The sequence below is a fragment of the Atractosteus spatula genome, chromosome 6 (assembly GCF_055471065.1).
Source record: "Atractosteus spatula isolate fAtrSpa1 chromosome 6, fAtrSpa1.hap1, whole genome shotgun sequence".
NCBI lineage: Eukaryota > Metazoa > Chordata > Actinopteri > Semionotiformes > Lepisosteidae > Atractosteus > Atractosteus spatula.
The window spans coordinates 47,743,302-47,766,832 of record NC_142711.1 but is presented as its reverse complement, the minus strand read 5'-3'; the positions used below and the strand labels follow the sequence as shown (position 1 = coordinate 47,766,832).

Sequence of the window (23,531 nt, the reverse complement as noted above, 5' to 3'; positions counted from 1 at the left end):
AAACAGGGCCAGACGTTCTTTCTGCAACTACAGCCTCTGAATTGCTGTTCTCGCCCTCTCCTGTTGGGATGTCTGGTCTTCGACGGGCAGGAAGTTAACTTCTCCAAAGTCTACCGGTGATGATTCTTTATCGAGAACCGGCTTGACTGGATAAACAACAGCAGTTTGCTTTCTGTTTCTCTGCCTCCCACATTCTCTCTGGCAAAAGAAGTTTGAAAGCTGATGCACAAAGTTGCAAATGTCCCCAATTCTCTGCAGTTCCAGACCGCATTCCAGCAGACTGTCCTGTTCTGAAAGAATCCGAAAACCACAGAGTAAGATGAATGACACAAATTACCACTGTGAGCCCAGCACGAAACACCACTGAGTATAGAAACAGGTTTTTTAAAAAAAACACGACAGTGCGCTTTCACTTCCCAAATATGACAGGCATGTTATTTCAAAATGCCGACAGCGTACTGCGTGATGCTATTTTCTTCAGAGACCTGACACTGGAGTTTTAGGGAACACACCTGCTGAAAGTATTTACAGTAGCAGTTTCTGTACGATTCATTTTATAGTAACAAGAGCTAGAAACTTGGTGCTTGTTCCTAGAAATAATGCATTAATATAATTTAAAAAATAATTCTCTGCTGATTTCAGAAAAATGTAATAGAGCTGAAATAAATGAACTGATGTAGGTATGGAAATTTCACAGCTGTGCTGCCCTTGCAAATTTAATTCTATTCAGCTAGGTTTAGCGTGCTGCCTCTGCAGCTCTTTGTAAAACTGTTGTCTGGGCATGTGAAAAACAGAAGTGCAGCTTCAGAAAACAGATCACTGGCAAACAGAAACAATAGGTCTGAGTCGTTCAGCAATCCCAAAGAGGCTCTTGTGGTCATTTGAAGGAAAAGAAAGCAGTTTCTCAGAAAAAAAATGAATTTGAAAATATTAGATTATGAAACAGTTTGCAAATGCGTGTGCAACCTGTTAGCATTACAATACAATATATTTAATGATGGCTCAAAGGCTAATGTATTCTGTTCAAACATAAACCCTGTTCTGGAGGATGTTAGACTTACATTAATGTGTATGGTGCTAATAATAATGGAGTCTGCATCATACTGATAATTAAATAGCCAGTCTTAGGTTGTCCAACAAAATGACAAAACTAGCCAACAAAAGATTGAATAAAGTGACACATTATTTTTTTGAAAATCCTCATTTGTTTTAAAAGAAATACAATCTCAAAACTGTTAGTCAGTTTAAGGTGTTTTGTGTTCACATACTGTAGGACTCATGAGAAAAACCTACCTTTTGATGCCATAGAATTTTTCTCCATTGTTTTTTTTTACAGGAGGCAGCTCCTAGTTTTGGGACAATCTGGGAATGGAGTAACTGTATATAAAGCCCAATTAAAGCCGGAAACCACACTGGTTTCACAACATGTCAGAACATAAACTAGCTCTGCTCTTTTGTGGAAACATCCCTGTTCACTGAAGAAAGTCATCCTGTGGCCAGGAACACAGAAGAACATGTATGGGCTTGTTAATGTGATCACAAGTTGCTGATATGGGGGGCTGATAGATCCCGTGAAACTCTTTTGACTTCTACATGTGCAAAGCGTCTTTCAATTGAAAATCTTAATTGATTATTTCAAAATTAATGTAAAGCATTGACCTTATTGAAAGTAAAACTCAGAGTAATTATTTCAAACAGGTTACATTTAAAAAAACATGATCCCATTAGGGTACAATGCTGGTCACATTACAATATATTATGTTTAGATAAAACAAGAGACTGATTTCACAGATTCTGATTAGACCTATCCCTAGTATTAATTAGTTCAGATGGGTAGTCAAGATCAGAGCCAGTCAGTAGTCTGTCAAACCGCTATTAGCAGTGTAAATTCCTTGATGTGTTGTCTTTTTTGTCATCAGGTCATAAACCAAAAGCTATTCAAGTAGGAGACATCATTGTCTTTATTTGGATGACACCCAATGGTCAAGTATTCAAAGCAGCATTTTACGTGGCTTTTGAAAGGTTAGTGTTTTGTAACAGGTTTTGCATGGGGAAAACATGTTTGACATCAATTCTAAAATGTATAGAAATGTGTGCCTTGTGGAAAAATGCTTATTAGAACACGTGCCTGGAAGTTGTCATTAGGTTTTTGTCTTGTGGGTGCTCAAGCTGCCCACACACAGCTTAGGTATTAACGAGCAAATCAAGCAAAAGTTTGTATGTGGATCCGGAGAAGTCTTGCCATCTTGGGAGACTTGGGACTTAGTACTGATGGTTGGCCAGTTACAATCTATACCCCTGACTGTGCATCATGCTCTAAATACTCTACACCAAGATATACAACACCAGTCTCGAAGAGGCAGTTTCTTTCCTCCTGAGTCCTTCATTACCTAATTGACCTCATGATTTGCTGAACTGAACAAGTCAGACGCTTTTCTTGCTCTTAGGAAGCTGGAGATTTAAAGAGACTCAGAAAACCAGCTGGCAGCAGCCATGAGGACGAGACCTCTGCTTCCCCAGTTTGAACCTAAAGGTAAATTGTGAGTCAAACAAATCTGGGAATCACCATACAGTATGTAAGTGAATAGCAGACTAAGCTAAACTGGACATAAGGGAAAAGTGAAGCAGTTGCTGAACCACAGAAAATAAGAGTTTCAGCAGAACAGAAATTATATTCAACCCTGGAATTGTAATTGTTTATTGATGAATACAAACTCTTAGGTGTCTTACCACCTACAAAAGCAGATTTGATCCAGCATAAAAAATTTTAAAGTAATTCCAGTTTCACATGAGGCACACACAGTTTGGTATCCTTGTCTAACTTTGAGCTTGCTTCTGGAGAATACATTTAAAAAGACCATTCAACTACCTCAATTCAAACACCTTCTATCACCCATTAACAGTCTTCATGGTTGAGTTGTTGCTTGAAAGTCACTTCCAGACTGAGAGAGTTTAAGGAGGCAAGTGTATTTTTTTCTGAAATCATTCAAATCGTTATAATTGGACAAACAAACGTTTCAATTAATTAGGAGACGTATTAGATTAACTTTATGCACTTGCACTAGTTTAAGTTGCCATACTAAAGGGGATGAATACTTGTGCAATCAATACATTTTGGTTTTAGAATTTGTTTCTGACATTTTCTGACGTTTAGCTTCTTTCACACATAAAAGTTTGAGAATTTTAGTTTTGATTAAAATATTCACTTTAAAAAATGTGCATACATCATTTTAATGCAACAAAAAGGAATATCACAGGATGGGGGTGAATACTTTTGCAAGACACTGTATTCACAAAACTTCAAGAGACGTGCAATGTAACTACAACTGTATGTGTATGGTTCATTGATCGCTTTTATGACAATAGTTTCGTAAGGTACAGCCGATTAGGTAGTCTATATTTATTACAGATATTGCAATATAAAGATTAAAAATATAAATCTAAGGCGTGACATCACTTTTTAAAATCAGATTTAAAAATGATAATATTGATTGCAAAAATACGCACGTACTTTAAGCATTTACAAGACAGGGAATTTAAACTCATAAAGCTGGTGTCTTCGCTCCCACTATTTCGACTTTTTAAAAGCTTGTTTGTCTCTGTTTCCTTAGTAGCAAATGTCTAGTTTTGTTTTGACTGGAGGACATCAAGTGCAGAGAAGGAAATCCTTTCAACACGTTTTTGTAAAATCAATACAACACACGCAGGCACATTTCACGGAACTTTTTTAAAGTTGCACAAAGAATCCACGAAATGTTATCAAAACGCAGAAACGCTCGTCATTTAGAGCCAACAAGCAATGACTCTGAATTTAGGGGCAGAGAGAAATTTTTCATTTTGGACTGCGTTGCCGTTGAAAGCATTGCCCGGGACTACAACAGATCTCTACCCAGACTGGGCTCGGTTATTCCGCCTTACAATGCCCAAGACGACAAAAACGCGAAAGGCTACTTCAGAACAAAACCCGTTCCGCCTTTGCTCCAACAAACCGGCCAGGTAAGGATGTGTATTATTTCGTTTTGAAATTGCATTACGTGAGACATATTATGAATAATGTTTATGCACTTTTGTAATGTACTGCAAATGTAACGTAATGCAAATACAAATAATGTTAACGTACGGAGTTGTCTATCCTAGCTCTGTTAGGAATGTTATAACAATAACAGACGTATTGTTATGGGTACATGTTAGTACAGGTAAATGTTTTTATATAATATTTATATTGTATACTCAGTTTCAGTGAAAGAACCTTTATATTTTCTTGATTATTATTTGAAGAGTATGCAAATTAATGGCAAACACATTGTACATATTTTAATCATTATATTGGAACATCAGGGAGGCCTAGAAATATGTATAGTGCCGGGATAAAAGTAAAATTGATTATTATCGTGTCATATCTAAACCTCAGAGACAAGCGGAATCCAAACATCTCGTCTCTGGATCTGTTTTAGGCAAGAGGCGGAACTTCAGTCCTCGGGCCTCTAGCTGATCGCTTCGCCAGAGAAAGCGCTGCGGCGCTTTACCTATCGAGAAGAAACAGCTCCGCCGGAGCAGGTAACAGGGCTGTACAGTGTACTGAGCAAATCCAGGGACTTGCTTTAGACAAACCTGAGAATTTTAAAGCGTCACAGTGGAAATGTATATTCCTCTGTATTTTTAGTTGCGCGGTTTTAAAGTAATACGCGCTTTTAGCGATAAAAATACTTTTTAAAAATGTGAATTTGGTTGCATTGAGTGTGGCTTCATTGTAACATTTTGTGCTGCTGGTTTGCAATGATGCGCATCGCACTAGAATTATTTTAAGGAAAAGCTGCAGCAGTGTCAACGAGCTCGACCATCAGGTTTGAGTGTATTTCGCCTCCTAATTGTGATCAGTTCCGCGATTTTGTTTCATTCTAAATCCCGTCGATACAATGTATTTAGGCTAAAAACTGCTAAATTTCAGTAAACTGTGACCCCATGTTTCAGGTACCTTAAATATACCACTTCTTGAGTTAGCACCATCCTTATGAAAATATCCAATTGGCCCAGAAGACATGGAGTGCATTTTGTTGAATTTTGCAATACATCATACCCCGACGTATACAGTAGATACTGTACTGTATACCGTGAAATATTGCATAGCTATAGGATACTACAGTAATCAAATGTATCCTGCTGCATTGGAAATTAATTTACATTTTTATCATTCCAATTTACTTTTGGATTCCACATAACGTTTGCTTAGAAAGTAAATTTTTAACTATCTTGTATGTTTTTTTTTTACTATCTCCTTACTAGATGTATGTCCTCTTTAGAATATTGAGGAAAGTAACAATTTTAACCTTTGAACTTTAGTATTTGTGAGTATAGTGGTAATTTATGTATGCGCAGAATGTCAAATACGGTACTTTTGTGTTTGTTTCATGGCTTTCTGGCTCCTAGCAACACATTTGAGCAAAGCAGAAAGTCAATTCACAATGGGTGATGAAATGCCTTGAAACGCTTACTTGGCACCTTCAATTAGTTTTCCTGATATAATATACACGGTGTCTTGCAAAAGTATTCACCAATTTTCCAGGGATGTCCCGTTTTGTCTAATTGCAAATAATTAAGACAGATTTTTAATCAAGTTGAATCTTAACTTGAATTTCACTTCTACTGTACTGCAATTCTAAAATCATTAAGAAAGCTGGAATTTTGAATATTTGTATGAACTACTATTAGTGTTCAAATGGGGTGATAAAATGTAGGAACTTCTTCAATATTTAAAGTGTGTGGCTAACTGCTGCTTATGACCCCAAGAAGAGGATCCTTCCAGAAACAGTTCCAGAAATTAGAGGAATTTCCACTTCTCATTTAAACAAAGCTCTCAGTACATTAATGTCACCAATTATTAGGCTGTGCCGAGGGTACTGTTATCCTTAGCCACTAACTTAGGACATCCATGAAACATGAAACATAGGCTTTTCAGAGCAGCTGCTGGAGATTACAGACCTACAGGAATGATGCTTGATTTTAAAATAAATCCTGTGATCTTCTTTCAGGTTATTCTTCAGAACAGGTGGAAGGACATGGCAAGTTTCTGACTGCTATCCGGCCTGTGTTCGGTTACAATGGCCTCTATGGATTCAGGAGAAACACGCCTAGTCTCCGCAGACTCCCATCAGCCTTTGGTGTGACTACCCTGTACCCTCTACATTAGTAAAATGCTTGATCGGCAAAACACACAGTTGTGTTGACAAGACTATCTTATTTTCCAAACAAAGTGGATCTTTAAAGACAGGGACTCTCAAATAAGCACTTCAAAAGTTACCTCCAAACATTTACTGAATGTTTCCGTAAAGATTTAATGAGAAGTGTGTTGTGGGAAATTCTATATCAGAGGAGCAGGACACAGTCTTGTGCAGATTCAGTTTTATTGAGCTCAATAAGGACAGCAACGCACACTGGGTCTGCCCCACAGAACAGACACACTTGAAGGGGTTCCCAACGCTTATATAGAGTCAGAAAAAAGTTTTTCTCGCAATCTGAGTGCTTGTCCTGTTCTTTGGTATGTAATTACTTCTTGTCCTGCTCTGTCCTGCTCTAGGTTCTGTCCTTTGATATGTAGCAGACATTGATCTGCTTTATCCTTTTTTTGGTATGTTTGTGGGTGTTGGTCCTGTCTTTTGTTATGTAGCGTTAAGTTGCTGGGGCTGCTAAAGTAAGTCAGCTTATCTGCATCTTAGCAGAACTTTTGTTGAAGGCTGTCAAGGTTTCTGAAAGTGGTGAGCTGTTGGACTCCTGTCCAAAGCCGTGAGGGAGGGAGTTCGAGCAAAAGTAAATCCAATATTTCAAATCCAAGTCGTTAGGCAGGAGTGAAGTCAAAAGTCGGAGAACCAGGTCGGGTAGTGAAAGCAGTCAGGTCGAGAATAGTAGCGCGCACAAGAGAGAGCTGTGGAAGACTTCTCAATAGTGAGCGTAGGTAAGCCGGTGAAGAGTGTTTACATATTGAAGAGAGAGATGTGGTTGGATAATTAGTTCCTGGATGAGCGTGTGTGGAATCTAGTACGCGTGGGAATGTCAGGGTGTTTACGAGAGAAGGTACGAGCATTGACAAAGGCTAAGTTAACAGGCCCCAGAAACACCTTCCAGAATGTGGTTAAGTGGTAACATTGCAGTGCTGGAGATGTGAGATATTTACATGTCCCACTTCAAAGTGTTCACTGGGATCCCTTCATTTGATAACTGAAACAATAGTGAATACTTTCAGAACTCAAGGTGAACCTAGTACATAAAACCATATCCTCAATTAAACATGTATATAAAGTTGAAATGGGAGACAGGGCTTGTAGTTATGGTACTCTGGCTGTGGTCTTGGAGAGCAATAGGTTTATTAACTTTATTAGTGAAGATGTGACATTTAGCAGACATTTATAAATCTTTCAAAAATGGGGCTTTCCATAAACAGGGTAGCAGGCCACTGAAATAGATGAGAATTCCCACAAAGTATTTGTCAGATGTTCAGGTATGCTGATGAAATGTACAAATATGACATGAAATAGAGAACAAAATGTAGCTAATCTTTGTTCTATTTTTTGTTTGACCTTATTTAAACTTGTTATTTCTAACACTAGCACAATAAATTAATTAATTCCATGTCTGATAGCGCTGATGCCTCACAATGCTTGGTCCTGGGTTCAATTCCTGAGAGGGGTGACTCCTCTGTAGACTTTCATGACCTGACTACTTGGTCATTAAATATCCCATAGAGGGGATTTAGGTGGTGGAATTTGAATGTGTTCAAGACTGTGCCCTGCCCTCAGTCTCCAAGAAGGAATTTCAGACAACTGTCTGGTCCTTTTGGGAAAGTGTATTTGTACCCCCCACACTAACTTGAGCACCTGAGATTGAACAACTGTCTCCCAGCTGCCTGTCTCTTGCCTTGTACCAGGGTTATGCTCTCCCCATTGGGAAGAAACTGTGGTGGCCTGGTCTATGGAGGGACTGCAGTAGCAACTGACTTACCACTAGAAGCCGCCAAACAACCTTTAACAGTTACTGATTCACCAGGATTATTAATTACCTTCCTTCTAAATGACTCACAAAGTGATATAATTGGAAAACAGTTTCTTCAGCTTCCAAATTCCCATTTACTGATGTAATTAACCAAGTCAAGATATTGTTTTCAGACAGTGGGATTGAAAGCTAATATAAAATGTGAAGAAATGTAGCCAATATTTCCCTTGAAATATTATATTGATGGAAGAAGTATACAGTAAATTGTAAATTAAAATATCCTTTGTGTTTATCCTCACATTTGCAATAGTCTTTTATCTTCACATTAGACTTTTACAGTGCCTCTTTCTTTTAACACTAATATCAAATAAATAAGGTGATGAATGAAAAATGTCCCACACTCGTTCCATTTGGATATCAGTTTATTTCTTTTTACATTCCATGACTTCTCAGAGTGATACTGTAGCATCCTGTTTTCTTTCTATTGGGAAAAATAATTCCAGTGGGTAAAAAAAAGAGTGACTGTGGCCAAAGGCACAAACTCAGAATTATAAGTTATAAGTATAACAAGAGAAAAAATTAATTGGTTCAAGTCACCTGGTATTAGACATAGTAATGCAAAGCTTTGCAATAAAGGCATATTAAAGCAAAGTTCAGGGTGTTTCTCTTCAGACACAGAATCGTTCTAAAATTTACCCACAAAACAGAACCGTCATCCAGTGCAGGATAAATCTATAGTCTCTAGGGAACCTTATAATTAGTGTCAAGTGTCAGGGAAGATTTCTGGGTGAGAAACAGAAAAATCGAAAAAGAGCAGGGCTGCTGCATTTGTGGTTGTATGGTGGCAGAAGAGTCCAGATGAAAATGGAAACAACATGCTCTTCAACCCACACAGCTGACTTCAGATGAGGAGGACAGAGCTGGGGTGGTCAGCCATCATTTCTGAGAGCTGAAAACAAGCAGGCTTTGTTCGTGCCTTTAAACTGTCAGCATCTCACAACCAAAGGGAAAAGCCTAAATACAGTATGTGTGTAATTCAGCCTTAATGTGACCAATGTACAGCAGATATTCTTTTTAGGGCCTTGGCTACTACTGCCATTACTCAAATACCTGTGAGCAGAGATAAAACAGGACAACTCTGAATCTCTTAACTGCCATGTGTTTGAACCAAAAGTCTAAATGATGAGGATTTTTTAACCTTATGTTCTCTGGCACTCTGTTTAGCAGAACTAAAATTTGACTTGAAATTTTTTAGGTGATTTCAGCAGTAAAATCATTTTCAGGTACCTAGGAATCTCTAAAGGTTTATGAGCTAAAAAAAACAAAAGGTCAATCTAATTCAGCAATTATTAGATTGAGGTGGTGTCCCCAAACACCCTTTAATATCATTGTTATTACTGTTTATTAAGTTTAAGATCACATGCTTGATATTTTTACAGTATGTCTAAGTGAGACACCTGCTGAATTAGTATCTCTACTAAGAACACTTGATTTTTAAAATAAAATAATTTCCCTATTTATGTTTGCAAATTATATTCAGAATACCTTCATGTTTTTGCCATTTTTGATGAGGACAAGTAATGGGGTTTAAAGTTCTTAAATGCATCAAACTTTGCAGTCTTTCTAATGAGATCATAATGGTAAACCACAACACTAAGAGGGGTTTAAAAACATCTGATGACATTTTAATTTGTTTTAATCCATTCAGATCAATACAAAAGCATCGTTGAAGTAAGTAATAGAAGAGACTCATTTTGTATCACATACTGTAGCTGTGCAATTGCAGCAGGTACATTTTCTAACTCACAGTAATGCCTGTAAATAACCTGTATTGCATCAAAAACAAACTATCCTGTATTACAAAGGATGCACCGGTACAGTATTTCTAAGGTGAAATATCACACAACCTCTCCAGTGAAAGAAAATCAGTGTACTCCTTATTCAGAGAATTGCATTTTGCATATGTAGAGGACTGCAGTATATGAGATTATGCTGGGCATTCTTCCTATAGTAGTGAAGTACACAATTCAAAAACCTTTTAAAGGGACATCTGGAGCTTTATTATGGTCACAGACTGACAGCTTCTGCCGATCTTTCTTCTCTGTCGCCCTGAAGAGAGGACCTGCTTAGGGAATGATTTCAGGCTTTCTGGAAAAACAGGCTGTGGAAGGTCAGAGTGGGCTCTGAGAGCTGACTGTCTTCTGGCTTGTCCTAGGCTTCTCTGCCATTTATCCAGCCCCTTGCTTGGAAGGATAAGCAAAATCATCCCCTTTCTCCCAAAAAAAATCTGTCATCTTTCGTGTATTTTACAATTAAAACTGCTCAAGTTCTTTCCTGTGGCTGGCCTTCACCCAATATAAAAATGTCATGACAGGACAGCACACAGGAATGCTTCCGATGGAGCTCACAGCTGTGTGCTTGGGTTTTTAATCAGGATGCATTTGTGCTACGGTAGCCAGAAGGGCAGGTTAATTTATACTGTGTTCTCTTTCGGCACTGATACAGCATTGAACACACTTGCCACCAAGACTCACTGCTACTTCTTTTCAGATTACCCTACGACTCCTCTCCTCACCACGTGTAGAGGTTGTTTTAACAAGAAATTAAAGTTCAGAACTAAGAGAAAAAGTAAAAGTATCTCCAGAAATAGCATGTATGAAGCCAACTACGACAAAGCAAAAGTAAGGTGATGCCAGTCTGTTGCTTGGTAACCAACAGCTGCCTTCAAGAGAGCCTCACATGCATGTTAAAATGGTTTAATTGTTTAAGTGGACATCCCTGCCTTGGAAACCTACTTTGCCCTTGCACATTAACTATACCAGCAGGCAGGTCTTCAATCAGCCAGGGAAAGGTCTTCCATTATGGAAATAAAGCCAAAAATAACACCCTCTTAACGTAACAGATCATTGAGGTACACTTATTTGCAAATGTGCTGCATAATTTGTAGAAACACCTAAGATATTGTTTCGGATTTACTGAACGTGCCTAACAAAACCTTAAGATTACAGTTCAGTATTACAGCATGCATCAATACATCTATTGTTTGAATAAGAAATAAATAGGAAAACATGCAGTAATCGTTATTACATAATGTATCAGCCAGTGTAAATTTGTCTCTAAAAATATATACAGTTATTTGTAAAGTAAATTGGTTAGAAGACCAGAAGTCTCCTGATATACAGTAGATGAATACAATAGATTTTATGAGTATCCACAGCACTGGACTGTGGGCAGTGTTGATGCCCAACTAGGGCATCAACATATTAGTTGGTCAAGATTTGTCCAGAGCTCTAGACAAGAGTTCACTCTCGCTACAAAATGAGCTGGCTCTTCTTATCTGTTACACCCAAAGACAGCGACAGCAAGGAAAGTCAGGCAATCACGCCCAAATATGAAATAAATAACAAAAAAGACTTAATCGCAGAGAGTTCTGTTCTTTGATTAGGCTCGTCATTATGACTGCTTTTGAACTTAGGCCAGTAGAAGAGCAACATTTCTTTCCTATTGTCAAATTGCAGACTAGCATCTTGGACATCATTTATCATAAGGTCTGTGCTACAGTATATCTTGGCTGGAGTATTATGCAGTTTAATTTAATCTTTATCTACGCTGTGGTCAGTAGTTTGTGACAGAGCTCTGGAAAATCTGAGAAAACAAATGGTAAAAAAAAATTCTTTACTGGTGGATAAAAACAATCATGTAACACTGAGACTTCTGATTCAAAGATAAAACAGTATGATAAATGTTTTTAACAGATTAACAGACATTATTCTTCACAATTATAAATTACACAAAACTTTGATTATTGTTCTTTCGATCCTTTCATTCATGCCTTAAGCGATAAAAATGTCAAAGGTGACTTTTGTTGTCAGACGTTAAAAGAAATACTTCTTGTTAGGCTTTTTAACTTTTAAGACTTTAATACTGGCTGCTGTAAATTGCTGTCTTTAAAAGAGAAAGTGTTGTATTTAAGCACAACGACATCTAAAACTCCCCATTGAGTAACAGTTGGATTTAGAAAGCTCACAATCAGAGGCCAGCCAAAACTGCTACAACAAACTTTTTGTGACCCAGTCTGATCCTTTGACAGCATCCTTAACAGAGACATGAATGGAAAAAAAGAGAACTACTGCTTGTGTTCGCCTCTCTGTTCTTTTTAAGAGTTTTGTTTTTTATCCAGGTTTTTTTCCACTAGAAGTAAACATGAGCTGCAGCCTGCTGTTTTCTGGTTGCAAAAGCTGTAGTCTGCCCCTTTTTTTAATTACAAAAGGCAAAAAGCCTGTTTGGGGTATTTCAGGTATTCCCTCGAGTGCAAAAAAATATATACATTTTTGGATAAAAAAACAAGAACAGAGAAGGGAACACTTTTGCCTTTACAGCTAAAAAAAAAAAAAGGTTTTCCTACCAACAGGGTGGGGAGACCTAACTGCTAATCTCCCACCTTCATATCTGCTGCTGTGACTCTGTCACATTAAATTGTGTTTTCAGAGTTAAAGACTTCAGTCTGAAAATAATCTGTAAAATCTGCATTTATCTATTTTCAGACATCAAGGCTATCACTGTTAGGCCAATGAGGAGTTTATTTCTACCACTCTGTTCTAAGTCTAATATTCTTGAAGAAGTGTTTCTGAATTATAAGAAAACTTTCAACAATATACACAATGTATACAGTACATTATCATACCTCTGAATAATGTAGAAGTTGGTGTCATTTGATATCTTAACTGTTTGTTTACAAGGGGACAGGTGATAATTTATTGTAAACTAATATTACACTGTACAAAAATTAATGATGTGTATTCTTCCCTTAGGTGTGTTTAATGCACATTTTGCATGTGTTAGAAACTTCACTTTTAAAGTCGATTCTTGTTCAAATGTCAAAACATTGGAATTGCAGCTAATCTAAATCTCACAGTCACCTTTGAAAACTTAGCGCAATCAGTCCGGGTCCAAGCAAGTGAACCGCAAAACTGCCTGCATCCTTATCACGAAGAGGACCAGTATTGAACAGCAGCTTTAGAAACAATCACAGTCTTCAAAAGGGTCCAAAGGGCCAAGTTCACAAAAATTGAAATAATGTTTCTTTCTAATTTGTTTACATAATCCAGTATAGACCTTTAGTTATCCACATTGTAGATGATTATTTTATACAGGCATATTTCCATAAATTACTCCCACTTAAAGTGTGGCAGAGAGGGAAGAGAAAAAGTACCAAACTGACTCATGCTGCTCACACAACAGTAAACAGACGGACTGCAAGTCTGGCCGTTCCATATCTACTTAGAATATAACATAAAACATAATGAAGTTTAACTTGGAGGTTGCGTCAGCATGCGTAGGCTGCAAAGGAACAGGTAAAGGTTTATTCCATGCTGAAAGGAAAAGAAAAGGAACCCAGTGTTTTTGCCTCTTTTCTCATAAGCCTTTACCAGTTCCACAGAACATAAAGGATACAAACAAGAGGAGGCCAATTCAGCCCATTGGTACTGCGTAGATAATTGATCCAAGCATCTCATCCAGCCATTTCCTGAAGGAAGCCAGGCTGTTGGCCTCAATCACATGGCTGAATCACACCGTCTGTGAACTGCAGGGGGGGCTAGCCCTGGTCCCGGAGAGCCACATGCCTCCCTGAATCGTCAACTTCTAAAGACTTATCAGGACTCGAGGAAGAATTTTGTCATGACCACTGAAGCTGCTGATTTGTTCGTGTACTGTAGGTAATTCTGGGATTATTTAAAAATGAAAAGGTGTGCTTTCGTTTATTTGTATGAGAGAGAGGTAAAAGAGAGAAAAAATAATCATTTTTCGTTTACCGTGTTTACAACTTGAAGTCCCACAGCTGGCCTGTCCTGTCACAAAACGCACGATAAACACTCGCGCTTGCACACTGATTGCGACTCTCAAGGACCATGGATAGTTACCCCCAGTCTATGACTTCATCTTAATTGCTCAGTTTTGGATTTATTTCTCAGAAAAGGTGCCCATTTTTCATGGTTATCTAAACATAGGCAGGCCTCTTAGTAATCTTTATATAGCAAAAAAAAACATTTAAAAAGTTTTAGGAAAGCTTAATTCCAAAGTCTTTGGGAGGAGAACCAATAATGAATGCCCCTTTTGAGAATTCCTCACCTTTTGTGTCCAAACGGCTACATTTGAAATTGTTACAATTCCTTTTTCTTTCTGACCTTTGGAGTATACTATAAAAGACATGGCTTCACAATTTGGATAAGCACCAGATCATACTGGACCATATTGTAAACAATTTCAGAAACTACCCCAGTAAAAAAAAAAAATGTGAACCTGGTCATCTAACATCGAACACGTTTGATTATTGATAGGTCCGTCACGGCACCTGAAGAATAACACAACATGCTCCTCACACCATTTGGCACCAAACTGCTGGTATTGGTTTTCCTTTTGGAGATATGTGTCGGAACAGCACTACTTGGAGCTGGCTTTGAAGGTCAGGGCCGCGCTGTTGATACAGAACCTCTGCCCGGATGGCTCCGGTCCATCTTCAAACACGTGGCCGAGGTGAGCGTCACACTAGTGGGTGACAGCGGGAATAAAACAGAACTCATTCAAGGCTCAAGGAGAGTCAGCGTCTAAGCAGAAGAAATTCAAAAGCTGTGTGCACTAACAGCTGATAACTGTATAGTACTATTACCAGCCTCTTAAAAGTCAGACATAACTGTGCTTGCTTAGGCCTCTTCATTGGTGGGGACTATTCCTGTAAAAGGTATCACCACCTTGGTGATGAACTAGTGAAGCAGAAAATCCTTAAATATTACTTAATGTAGTGCAGTCTGGGAAGCCAACAGGAAAGGAGTCTGTAGAGCCCAGGCTTCACTCTTTATAGCATAGGCACCCAGCTCTAGTCCCTAAGGGCAGCTTGGTGGTGCAGTACTCAGGATTGCTGCTTTGCTGCATAAGGGCAAAGGGGCCTTTGGTCCATTTTTGGGGTGCTATCTGTATGGAATTTGTATGTTCTCCCTGTGTTCACATGGGTTTCCCCTGGGAACGTTTTGGACTTCCAAGATTTTAACTTGGGAAGTAATGGGAATTTAATTTCCATTATACCAGTTCCAAGCTCATAAGCGGTTTTCACGAGGAACAAATTAAGATTATATAACAAGGGATTATCGTATTCATACATTCTAATGTTCAGGATACAGTAGCAATTCCCGTGTTTAGGCACATTTGAAATGGTTATTTAATGTCAACAGAGCTAATATGCTAAGCTGTCAAAACATGCTGTATAAGCAGAATTTCTGTTAGCAGCTGTTTGACATTTGTCTTTAAAATCTGTCATTAATGTTCGTTCCAGCTTATCCTTAAAAGATGTGATCTTCAACAGCAGGTTGTAAAAGTATTTGCAAAATTAAGATGTTTTTTATAAATATTACACATACAGTTGGGACAATTTAACCCACAATGTTAAATTAAATCTTTTGATTCCCTTGCACGCACATGCACACATGAAGAAAAATGTGTGCAGTCCATATCTTACAAAGAAGTCTGTTCAAAGTCGCAAGGTTTTTAAGAGCTATAAATTGAATATGTGATACTAATGATATTCATTGGCCCTGACTGATTCACCTCTAACTCTGTTTTTAGTTCAGTTAAATTAAATAAGCAGTTTAGTCCTTTTGGGGTTTACATGGATGGTTCAGAGTTACAAGGTACATAAATGTACATTAACTGTGGTCATTTCAAAAATCTAATATCCATATACCCGTATACATTTTTATATAGAAGCTTATATAAAATAATACCAGAAATAATGGAATTCATCTGTACCACAAACCTTGCCATAAATGTGTCTCATAACCTCCATGCTGTCAAATCTGTAGCTGACAGACACATCTGAATGTGTCTATGTTCCTGTCCAATATTTCTCACAAGGGGGAAGCAGCTGCAGTAACTGTGCCAAGGAGATTTTCTTTCCTTTTTTGCATAGTATTGCCTAAGATTTTCAAAGCAAATCCCTTATCTTGCTAAAAAACCTATGGAGGGTGAATTCCTGCCAGGGTCGTAGCCCGGGGAGTGGGAAGACTCACCTTCCTGCAGATGACCTCGGTCCCCGCGCACCCCAGCGAGTTGTCAGGGCGACGCAGAATGCCGGTGTTGCTCTCGTCTCTCCCCTTTGTGCCCTGGGCCTCGTAGAAGGAAGGCCATCCTGTCCCCGAATCATACTTCGCTTCTGAACTGCGAAGGAGGAAGGGAGAAATAAGAAAAACCGAAAGGTGGGAGTCAACATCTAGGACGTTATTTTTTAGTGCAACCAAATCCGTATCTCGCCATTTCTCAAGAATTGAAATCATAATGGCCAGCTTATTGAGGTATTACTATTATTTTATCCTAAATAAAGGGCAATGGCGCTGTCAACATTTGCAGTTTACGGTATACTACCGTATGCTTTGTTAACTGCTCTTTTTATAGTTCATTTTGAGGTTTGCTCTCTTTTGGAAAAACAAAAACAGTTTTTAGACTTTCAAGTGGGTGAAGTAATACACAATAAAAGTGAAGAGATCAGAATTTCCTACTCCTGTCATCAATAGTAATAACAAAATAATTAGGTTGGGGGTTCCATTAGAAAACAATTAGAAATTTGGACCAATGTTGAGAGGCTAAAGTATTTCCAGAAAGAATGCCTTATTTCAGCGGTTGATCATTTTTTATCAAAATACCAAAGTAGACACCAGACATTTTTGAAGTACTGTAAAAAAGGTTTGGTGACATTTTGGGTGTGAAGTATGAAGGAAAGAGAAAAGGTTCCTGCAGAATGTGATGCCGCCACCAGGGGTCAGTAAAACAACAACAACAATGACTCCTTTACCATGATGCCTATCACTGAGGCAAGGGTATCATGTGACAGAGAATATATTAAATGGTTAATATCGTATACCTAGAAGGGATTCATGTGACACACTGAGGGGATTTTCTGTTTCACAGAAGGTATGGGAGGGAAATCACTGAGAGCTTTTTTTATGTGTGAAGCTCAAAGATACAGTAGATGCCATTTTACCCGGCTTAATATCACTGCTAGTACTAAAAATAAAAGCTAATAAAAACAAATTTTAAAGCTAGACACTGACTAACTGATGTGAGCAGATTAATTGTGTAGGCTTATCTGCACCTACACTGCAGGCTCCTCTATTGTTTTTAGTGGAAAAAAAATCCTGGTTTTGTGGCCACAGTATTAAAGACACCAATTCAAAACGTAAAACCTTACAAATCAATGTGTGATGGGAATTGTGGGTAGGAATGAAGAAACAATTCTTTGTGAGTAACATATTTATTTTAACAGAATATTCTTTAACAATTACTGGCTCCCACACAGAACGAATCACTGTGACATTAAGCACCTCTACAGTCCAGTGACAGATCCATTAATGCCTGTCTCCAATCTAAATAACTCCTCTGAACAAGACACTGTAATGGACAAGAGCCATGCCACCATTTCAATTGCCTCGGAAATTGCTTGCCTTTTTCCGAATCCTTCACAAACAGCTGTCAGCAGGCGGCATAACTGTGTTGAAAAGTGATAAAACCCCAGTGAATGAGAGTGAGCTGCATCAGGAGACCCCTTAAGTGCCACCAGGAACCAGCAAGGTAGAAAAGAAACCAGGTGCAAGTGGTGATTCCTGGGTCAGCAGGTGTTGTCAAAGGGATAGTGTGAGTCACAGTGTCACAGGCAACAGAGCAGAAAGAAGGAGAATTAAGGGAGACGAGATGGAAGCAGCACAAGCCGACTGAAGGGCATCGCTAACCGGGAGAAGAGCAGTTCCAGTAGAGTGTGCTGGGTTAAAGCCAGACTGCGGGAAATCGAGCAAAGAGGGCTGTGAGAGATAAGTAGAGAGCTGTCAGGGTGTTGCCCTTCCATGGGAAAAAGAAATATAACTTCCTAGATAAGTCTGATCATGAATGATGTGTTGCGCTAATTACTTATCTGTCAACATAATTCTTCAGCTTTTTTTTCCCCTTGGCATCCATCAATTTGTACAAAGGGAAAAAGAGGTAAATGACAGAAGCCCAAGTAAGAAGAGAAATAAAGCCTTAAGACGCATAAATCCATTGTTTAAACAACAATCAATCAACAACAGGGTACTGTTGAAGAGTACTGGCACTTGAAATCGGGCAAAAGAAGATTCACTCTGGATTTACAGGGCAAGGAGCAAGCATTAGCCAGAACTCACCACATCCGTTTCCTGCAACAGGTTCTGTTTATTTTGCATCTACCGCTAAGTGTTTTGAGTTTAAATTACATAGCTGTAAAATTGTAAAACGGATCTCTTCATGTAGAGAACAAGCAAACTATAAGGAAACACCGCATTTTGTAATCAAAAGATACACAATTCTAGTCAAGGACTAGAATGTACCAGGTTATACAGGTGTCTTTAAATCAACAGCTCAAAAGTTTTGAATTTTTTTTGACCGCTCTGATTACTCTAATGATTATCTTAATAAAGTGGGAGAAAATACCACAGACACCACTGCCCTTCACAAATGGACTCTCAAAAAGCAAGAGCAAAACCTGTCATAGCAATTTGCTATCATTTACTACAATAAGACCTTATTACAAGAAAAAAGGTATTCTTAGGCAGACACGTAACACTATTATTAATAAAACACAGGCATAGGAAAAGAGAGGCAACGTAACACACTGTTGTTGATGTTGTATCTGCACGGATACAACCAGGCTTTTAGAAATGAAAATAAACCACAGAATGATTACAACAAGAATGCCAAGGCAGGGTCTCAGGTGGCCTGAGATGAATTAGACCAAGCCGGAATTAGAGTTCACTGGGGTTGTGTTCCCTGTGAAACAGCAGAGCTGCACAAAGATCCTTTTATTCTGGGAGGAGGGGCACCTCCTGAGGTACAAATTCTCCAGGGCTGCTATTCTTTCTTGTTATGGAAGACACACTGTATACATTTTCCGTTATGTATGCCTCAAGCCCAACTTGCATCATCGGTGAGAATCATTCTTTTCCGCCAACGTTTACTTGGCTGGCCTAAAACTGATCAATGGGAGCGAGGCGTACAAGTAAGGAGCAAACAGGAAATAGAGCAGCACCCCAACACTGGCCTCAGCAATGACTGGGAAAGCTGCCAGCTAAAACTTGCCAGCGCATAACTAGCAATTTAAGCGATACCTTCTGCTGGATGTCATAAAGCATGTGGCCTGTTAACCATACAACGCAGATGCATCAGCTTTTGTTAATTAGTTAACCCACCTGACGAAGTCCAAGGATACTCCCTGCTTAACACACCTGCTCTACACCTTCCCTTTTCAGATCAGCCATATTTCTGACAACTCCGTTGCTTTACATTTTTTTAAACCAGCTTTTTATTGGATTTTCCTGTATGGCTTCCATCTTGTCAACACATCTAAGGCAGAACAATGATACAATCCGAGCTTTAGAGGTGTTTAAATTATGCATTTTGGGAACTGGGTGTTTTGTATTGACCCAGCCTTCACATAGCACTGTCTGCTAATAGCCTGCCCTTGAAAATTATGCAATAACGTCCAATGAATGTCACGAATAAAAATGTCATAAAATGTCATGTCCAATGAAAGCATGATAGGCCCTTAATGCATGTGCATCGACTTTTGTTTAATTACTTCATCCACCAGACTGTTTCCAGGAATGCTCCCTATTCACGGTCTTGACACCTGAGACTGACTAAAGACAGCTGGAAAGATACTGACCCCTGGAGAGCAGAGTGTGACCCAAGCAATTTCTGCCTGGCTCTACTGGACAACCGCGCAAGTTCTGTTTAGCTTGATCGGTGACAAAGCGCCCAAGACAGTTTTGCTTCCTAAACTCCCAAGAATGCCAAAGAATTTTTAGCTCCCGGTCTTGCTGCTACACAAGGTTAAAAGAGAAGTGATACTCTTGCCACAGAGTCGGCACATACTACAAAATTATGTAAAACTGACTTTCTGTATTATTGGATTCCTTCTCGTAAATCTTAATTTTCCACCCTGACCAGCAAATTCACTAAGCATACAGTATATATTGTACACAGAACATGCTTTTCACCTGCATGTCAAACACAGATCCTGGAAGACATGTTCAGAATGCCCAAGTTACAACATACTGAGGCGTTCGGAACATGAAGCAGTGAACATCCAGTAACAAGTCTCCATGCTGGGATTCACCCTGTGTTCCTGTGTGTTCAGCTGTGAAGGTTAAACTCTACCTGAACAGAGGTGTGTCGCAGCAGACACAATGGTACATTCCTGGCTCACTGTGGTTCAGGTAGATACCGCTGAAGGGCTAGAAAGATTTGACACAGAAAAACACACAGAAGAGTTTGTATAATTACAAGGACTGCAAGGCTGAATATTTCAGACTAGGAACTACTGCCGGACAGCTGACCACACTCACCAGCTCGGTCCCCTTTTCCCTGGTCACAACATACTGCTCCGGGGTTAACTTCTTCTGCCAGTCGGTTGTGACGACTGTTTCATCATACCGTGTGAGTGACCTCAGGCCTGGAATGTAGATACAGAGACATCTACGTTGAAAGATGCTCCTATGCTTTGTATTTCCAAAAGTACACTGTGAATTGTGACCTGAAAAAGCAACTGTATTTCAACTGGTAGTAGATGTCAAGGTTTATGTATGTCTGTTATCTGACACTCTGCAGTTTAATCTACTGTATAGTAGTCTGTCTAATGCAAACAACATTCCTGACTTGTTAGACTTACAGTCTGAAAGGAGGAACATCCCTCTGATCTGTGAATATGTGTCTGCCAGTCTGTGCCACACTAGAGTAAGAACTAAATGTAGACACACAAAAAAATGCAGAGTACTGCTGGAAGAGGTGTAAGTGGGGCTAGTAGTATATGCCCCAGTATAGTGACAGGGACACTATACTGTAAAAAGAGCACCATCCTTCAGACTGAGGTCCTGACTCTTTGTGTTAATTAAAAACCCCAGAGTAGAGTAGAGGGGTGTAACCCTGGTAACCTGGCCAAATTTCCCCCTGGCCTTTACTAGTCATGGCCTCCTAATAATCCTCATTTAGAAACTGGCTTCATCACTGTATTCTCCTCCCCACTGATAGCTGATGCATGGAGAGTGTACTGGCGCACTCTGGCTGCCATCACATCATACAGGTGGGTGTTACACATTGGTGGTGGTGGAGGGGAGTCCCCATTAAGTGTAAGGAATGATTAATTTTTTATTATTATATTGATTTCTTCGGTGTACCCTGTTTGTCTAGGTCCCCTTATAACCGAAGCAAACATCCTGTAGGGCTGCCTAGCCCATCTTATCTGTGATTAGAAATCCCAATAACTGAACTCTTATGCTTTACCTTAATCTTACATCCTGTAATCTTTGTTTTAATTTACCTTCATTCCTATACGAATCCATTATACACTTGCTGTCAGTGCTATTAGGTCTAAACGTAAATATTATCATAATTCTTCGTCTTGAAGTGCTGCCTTTTATCAACACCATCTTTCAACCTGCTCTGTCCTAAGAGAAAACGTAGCCCCACAGCTCCACGGCTGAGCGCCCTGCTTATTGAAAAACACACGAGATATCAATCGATCATTTATGTAGACGTTAAAAGATTCAAGTGAGCAGTGTTTAGCCAAATCACATGTGACTTCCACTTTCCTGGCACAAACGCTGATGAGATGAGATCATGCAAAAAAAAAAGAGCCCAACTTTATCTCATTTAACAATTCAATCTACGTTTGTGCTTCAGTACATTTGTTTCGATGCAGAAAGAACGATATTGGATGTCGTATTTCTATAATGAAAATAAATGTCTTTACAACTGGAGGCATCACATACAATAAAATAATTGTTATTACATCGATAAGATGAACAATGATTAACGGCAACATTTTGCGCCACAATTAACGCGCTTCAGTTGTCCCGTTTCACGCGTTCGCCCTGAACTGTCAGCAGGATCGCTCTCCAGTACGTGCAGCTCTCCGGCTCTTCACCTCAGACGAGCTGTAACAGAGTTCATTGAAAATCTGGGGCACAGAGCGAAGGAGCGATCTCCCTGAAAGTAGGAGGGACTTTGATCACTGTTTACGGTACATTTCCACGACCGCCGAGCTGAACGTGAGACCCTGCTGGATCAATACCAATCGGCTCACATAGAAGGGACGGAATTTCTGCCTGGGGAGAGGCTTTAACTTCGACGAAGATAAGAACATATGCATTTTTATTATGTTACATTTAATTTTGAGATGCGCACAAATAACCAATTACCCGTATTTTAATTTTAAATCAAAGCACAGCTGTCAAGGGAATATAACATATAACTAGAGTTAAAAACCATGGTTTCAAAAAAGCTATCAAAATGTGTAGCGTATGTTCATGACTGCCGTTAATATATTTACCCCCAAGCATGTAAAAAAAAAACACAAAACGCATGAAGTATTTTTTTTATCTTCAGAAAAATCAATACCCCGGAAAAAACACAGATGTGCATTTCTAGGCTGGAAATTTCCACGGCAATGAAAGCTAACTAGTATACCTACAGGAACAATCTTTGTGTTACAACCTTACACAGCACAGTGTAAACCTGAATTGTCTCTTGATATGTTGGTGAAAGGGTGATTTTTAAAAACAGAATTTAACTAATTGCATTTTTTGTAGTGTATCTGGATAAAAACATAACACTAAAATACATCAATCGAAAGCGCTGATGTAATTTTTTAAGCACGAGTTAATAAAGCTCAAGGTAACCATACCTACCAGAATTTGTGAAAATGTGGCGAACCAAAGACAGCCTCGTCTTTCCTGGTAATGGCATATGCGCAATTTCTTTCACGCGGACAGCAGCAAATCGGCAAAGAAAACGAGCCATCTTCTCCTTCCCCAGTTCAGTGCTCAGAGAGGTTTGTGCTTCGGAGAAGCCCACAGTGGTCAACTGCTGCCTAGGCGCCTGTGCGCACTTCAGCAAGATCCGTTTCTCTCGCGAAACAGGCGTTGCGCCCCCCCTCTGTGACGCCTTTCCAAGAGCAAGGCTACAGCGCCGGAGAATTATGGCCAAGGTCCGGTTACACGTACTAACTGAAAAAGACAGCTGTGTGGTACTAGCCGAGGTACACTTGTCGACTTTGAAAGTACTATAGGGGGCTATTTGCCATCCATTCACTTTTAGAAAAAGTAATTAAAGGCCTTAATGACGGTAAACAATATAGGTGAACAAGAGAAAATGAATGCTTTGTCAAATAAGTGTCTTAAGTTTTTTTTTTTCTGGAACGGTGGGCAAAGCTGCACAACTTTTAGGGTAATAGTGCACAAAAGCATAGCCGAACACACAAACCAAAAAAAAAGATACTGTATGTTGTAGAGGACAGATGGTGTGTTTATATCCACATTTTTAAATGATATTACAACTGAGGTACATGCTATTATTATTTTCCTCCTTTTTTGTCCCAGCCTTGTTGACAGGTAAAAGAAGTAACACAATCTAAGATATATCTAACACAACATGAACCTATTAACAAAAAAGATACATGCAAAAACTAAAAAATAGGATTATTACATTCCAATTGGAGC

At 39.1% G+C, this 23,531-nt stretch overlaps 2 protein-coding genes across 2 annotated transcripts; one reads left to right on the top strand and one right to left on the bottom strand.

Moving 5' to 3' along the window:
* The first annotated feature begins 3,691 nt into the window (after positions 1–3,691).
* Positions 3,692–8,280, top strand: LOC148832979 (sperm microtubule associated protein 1-like). Its single transcript, XM_088918921.1, has 3 exons — positions 3,692–3,996; positions 4,455–4,557; positions 6,030–8,280. The coding sequence occupies exons 1-3, from the start codon at positions 3,754–3,756 to the stop codon at positions 6,185–6,187; spliced, it is 504 nt and encodes a 167-aa protein (XP_088775047.1). The 5' UTR covers positions 3,692–3,753; the 3' UTR covers positions 6,188–8,280.
* A 1,366-nt stretch (positions 8,281–9,646) lies between these two features.
* Positions 9,647–22,961, bottom strand: msrb2 (methionine sulfoxide reductase B2). The gene is made up of 5 exons (XM_088919328.1): positions 22,722–22,961; positions 20,382–20,488; positions 20,194–20,270; positions 16,044–16,191; positions 9,647–14,529 (listed from the first exon to the last, which is right to left on the bottom strand). Exons 1-5 carry the CDS (start codon positions 22,831–22,833, stop codon positions 14,425–14,427), a joined length of 549 nt encoding a protein of 182 aa, XP_088775454.1. The 5' UTR covers positions 22,834–22,961; the 3' UTR covers positions 9,647–14,424.
* Positions 22,962–23,531: the final 570 nt, after the last annotated feature.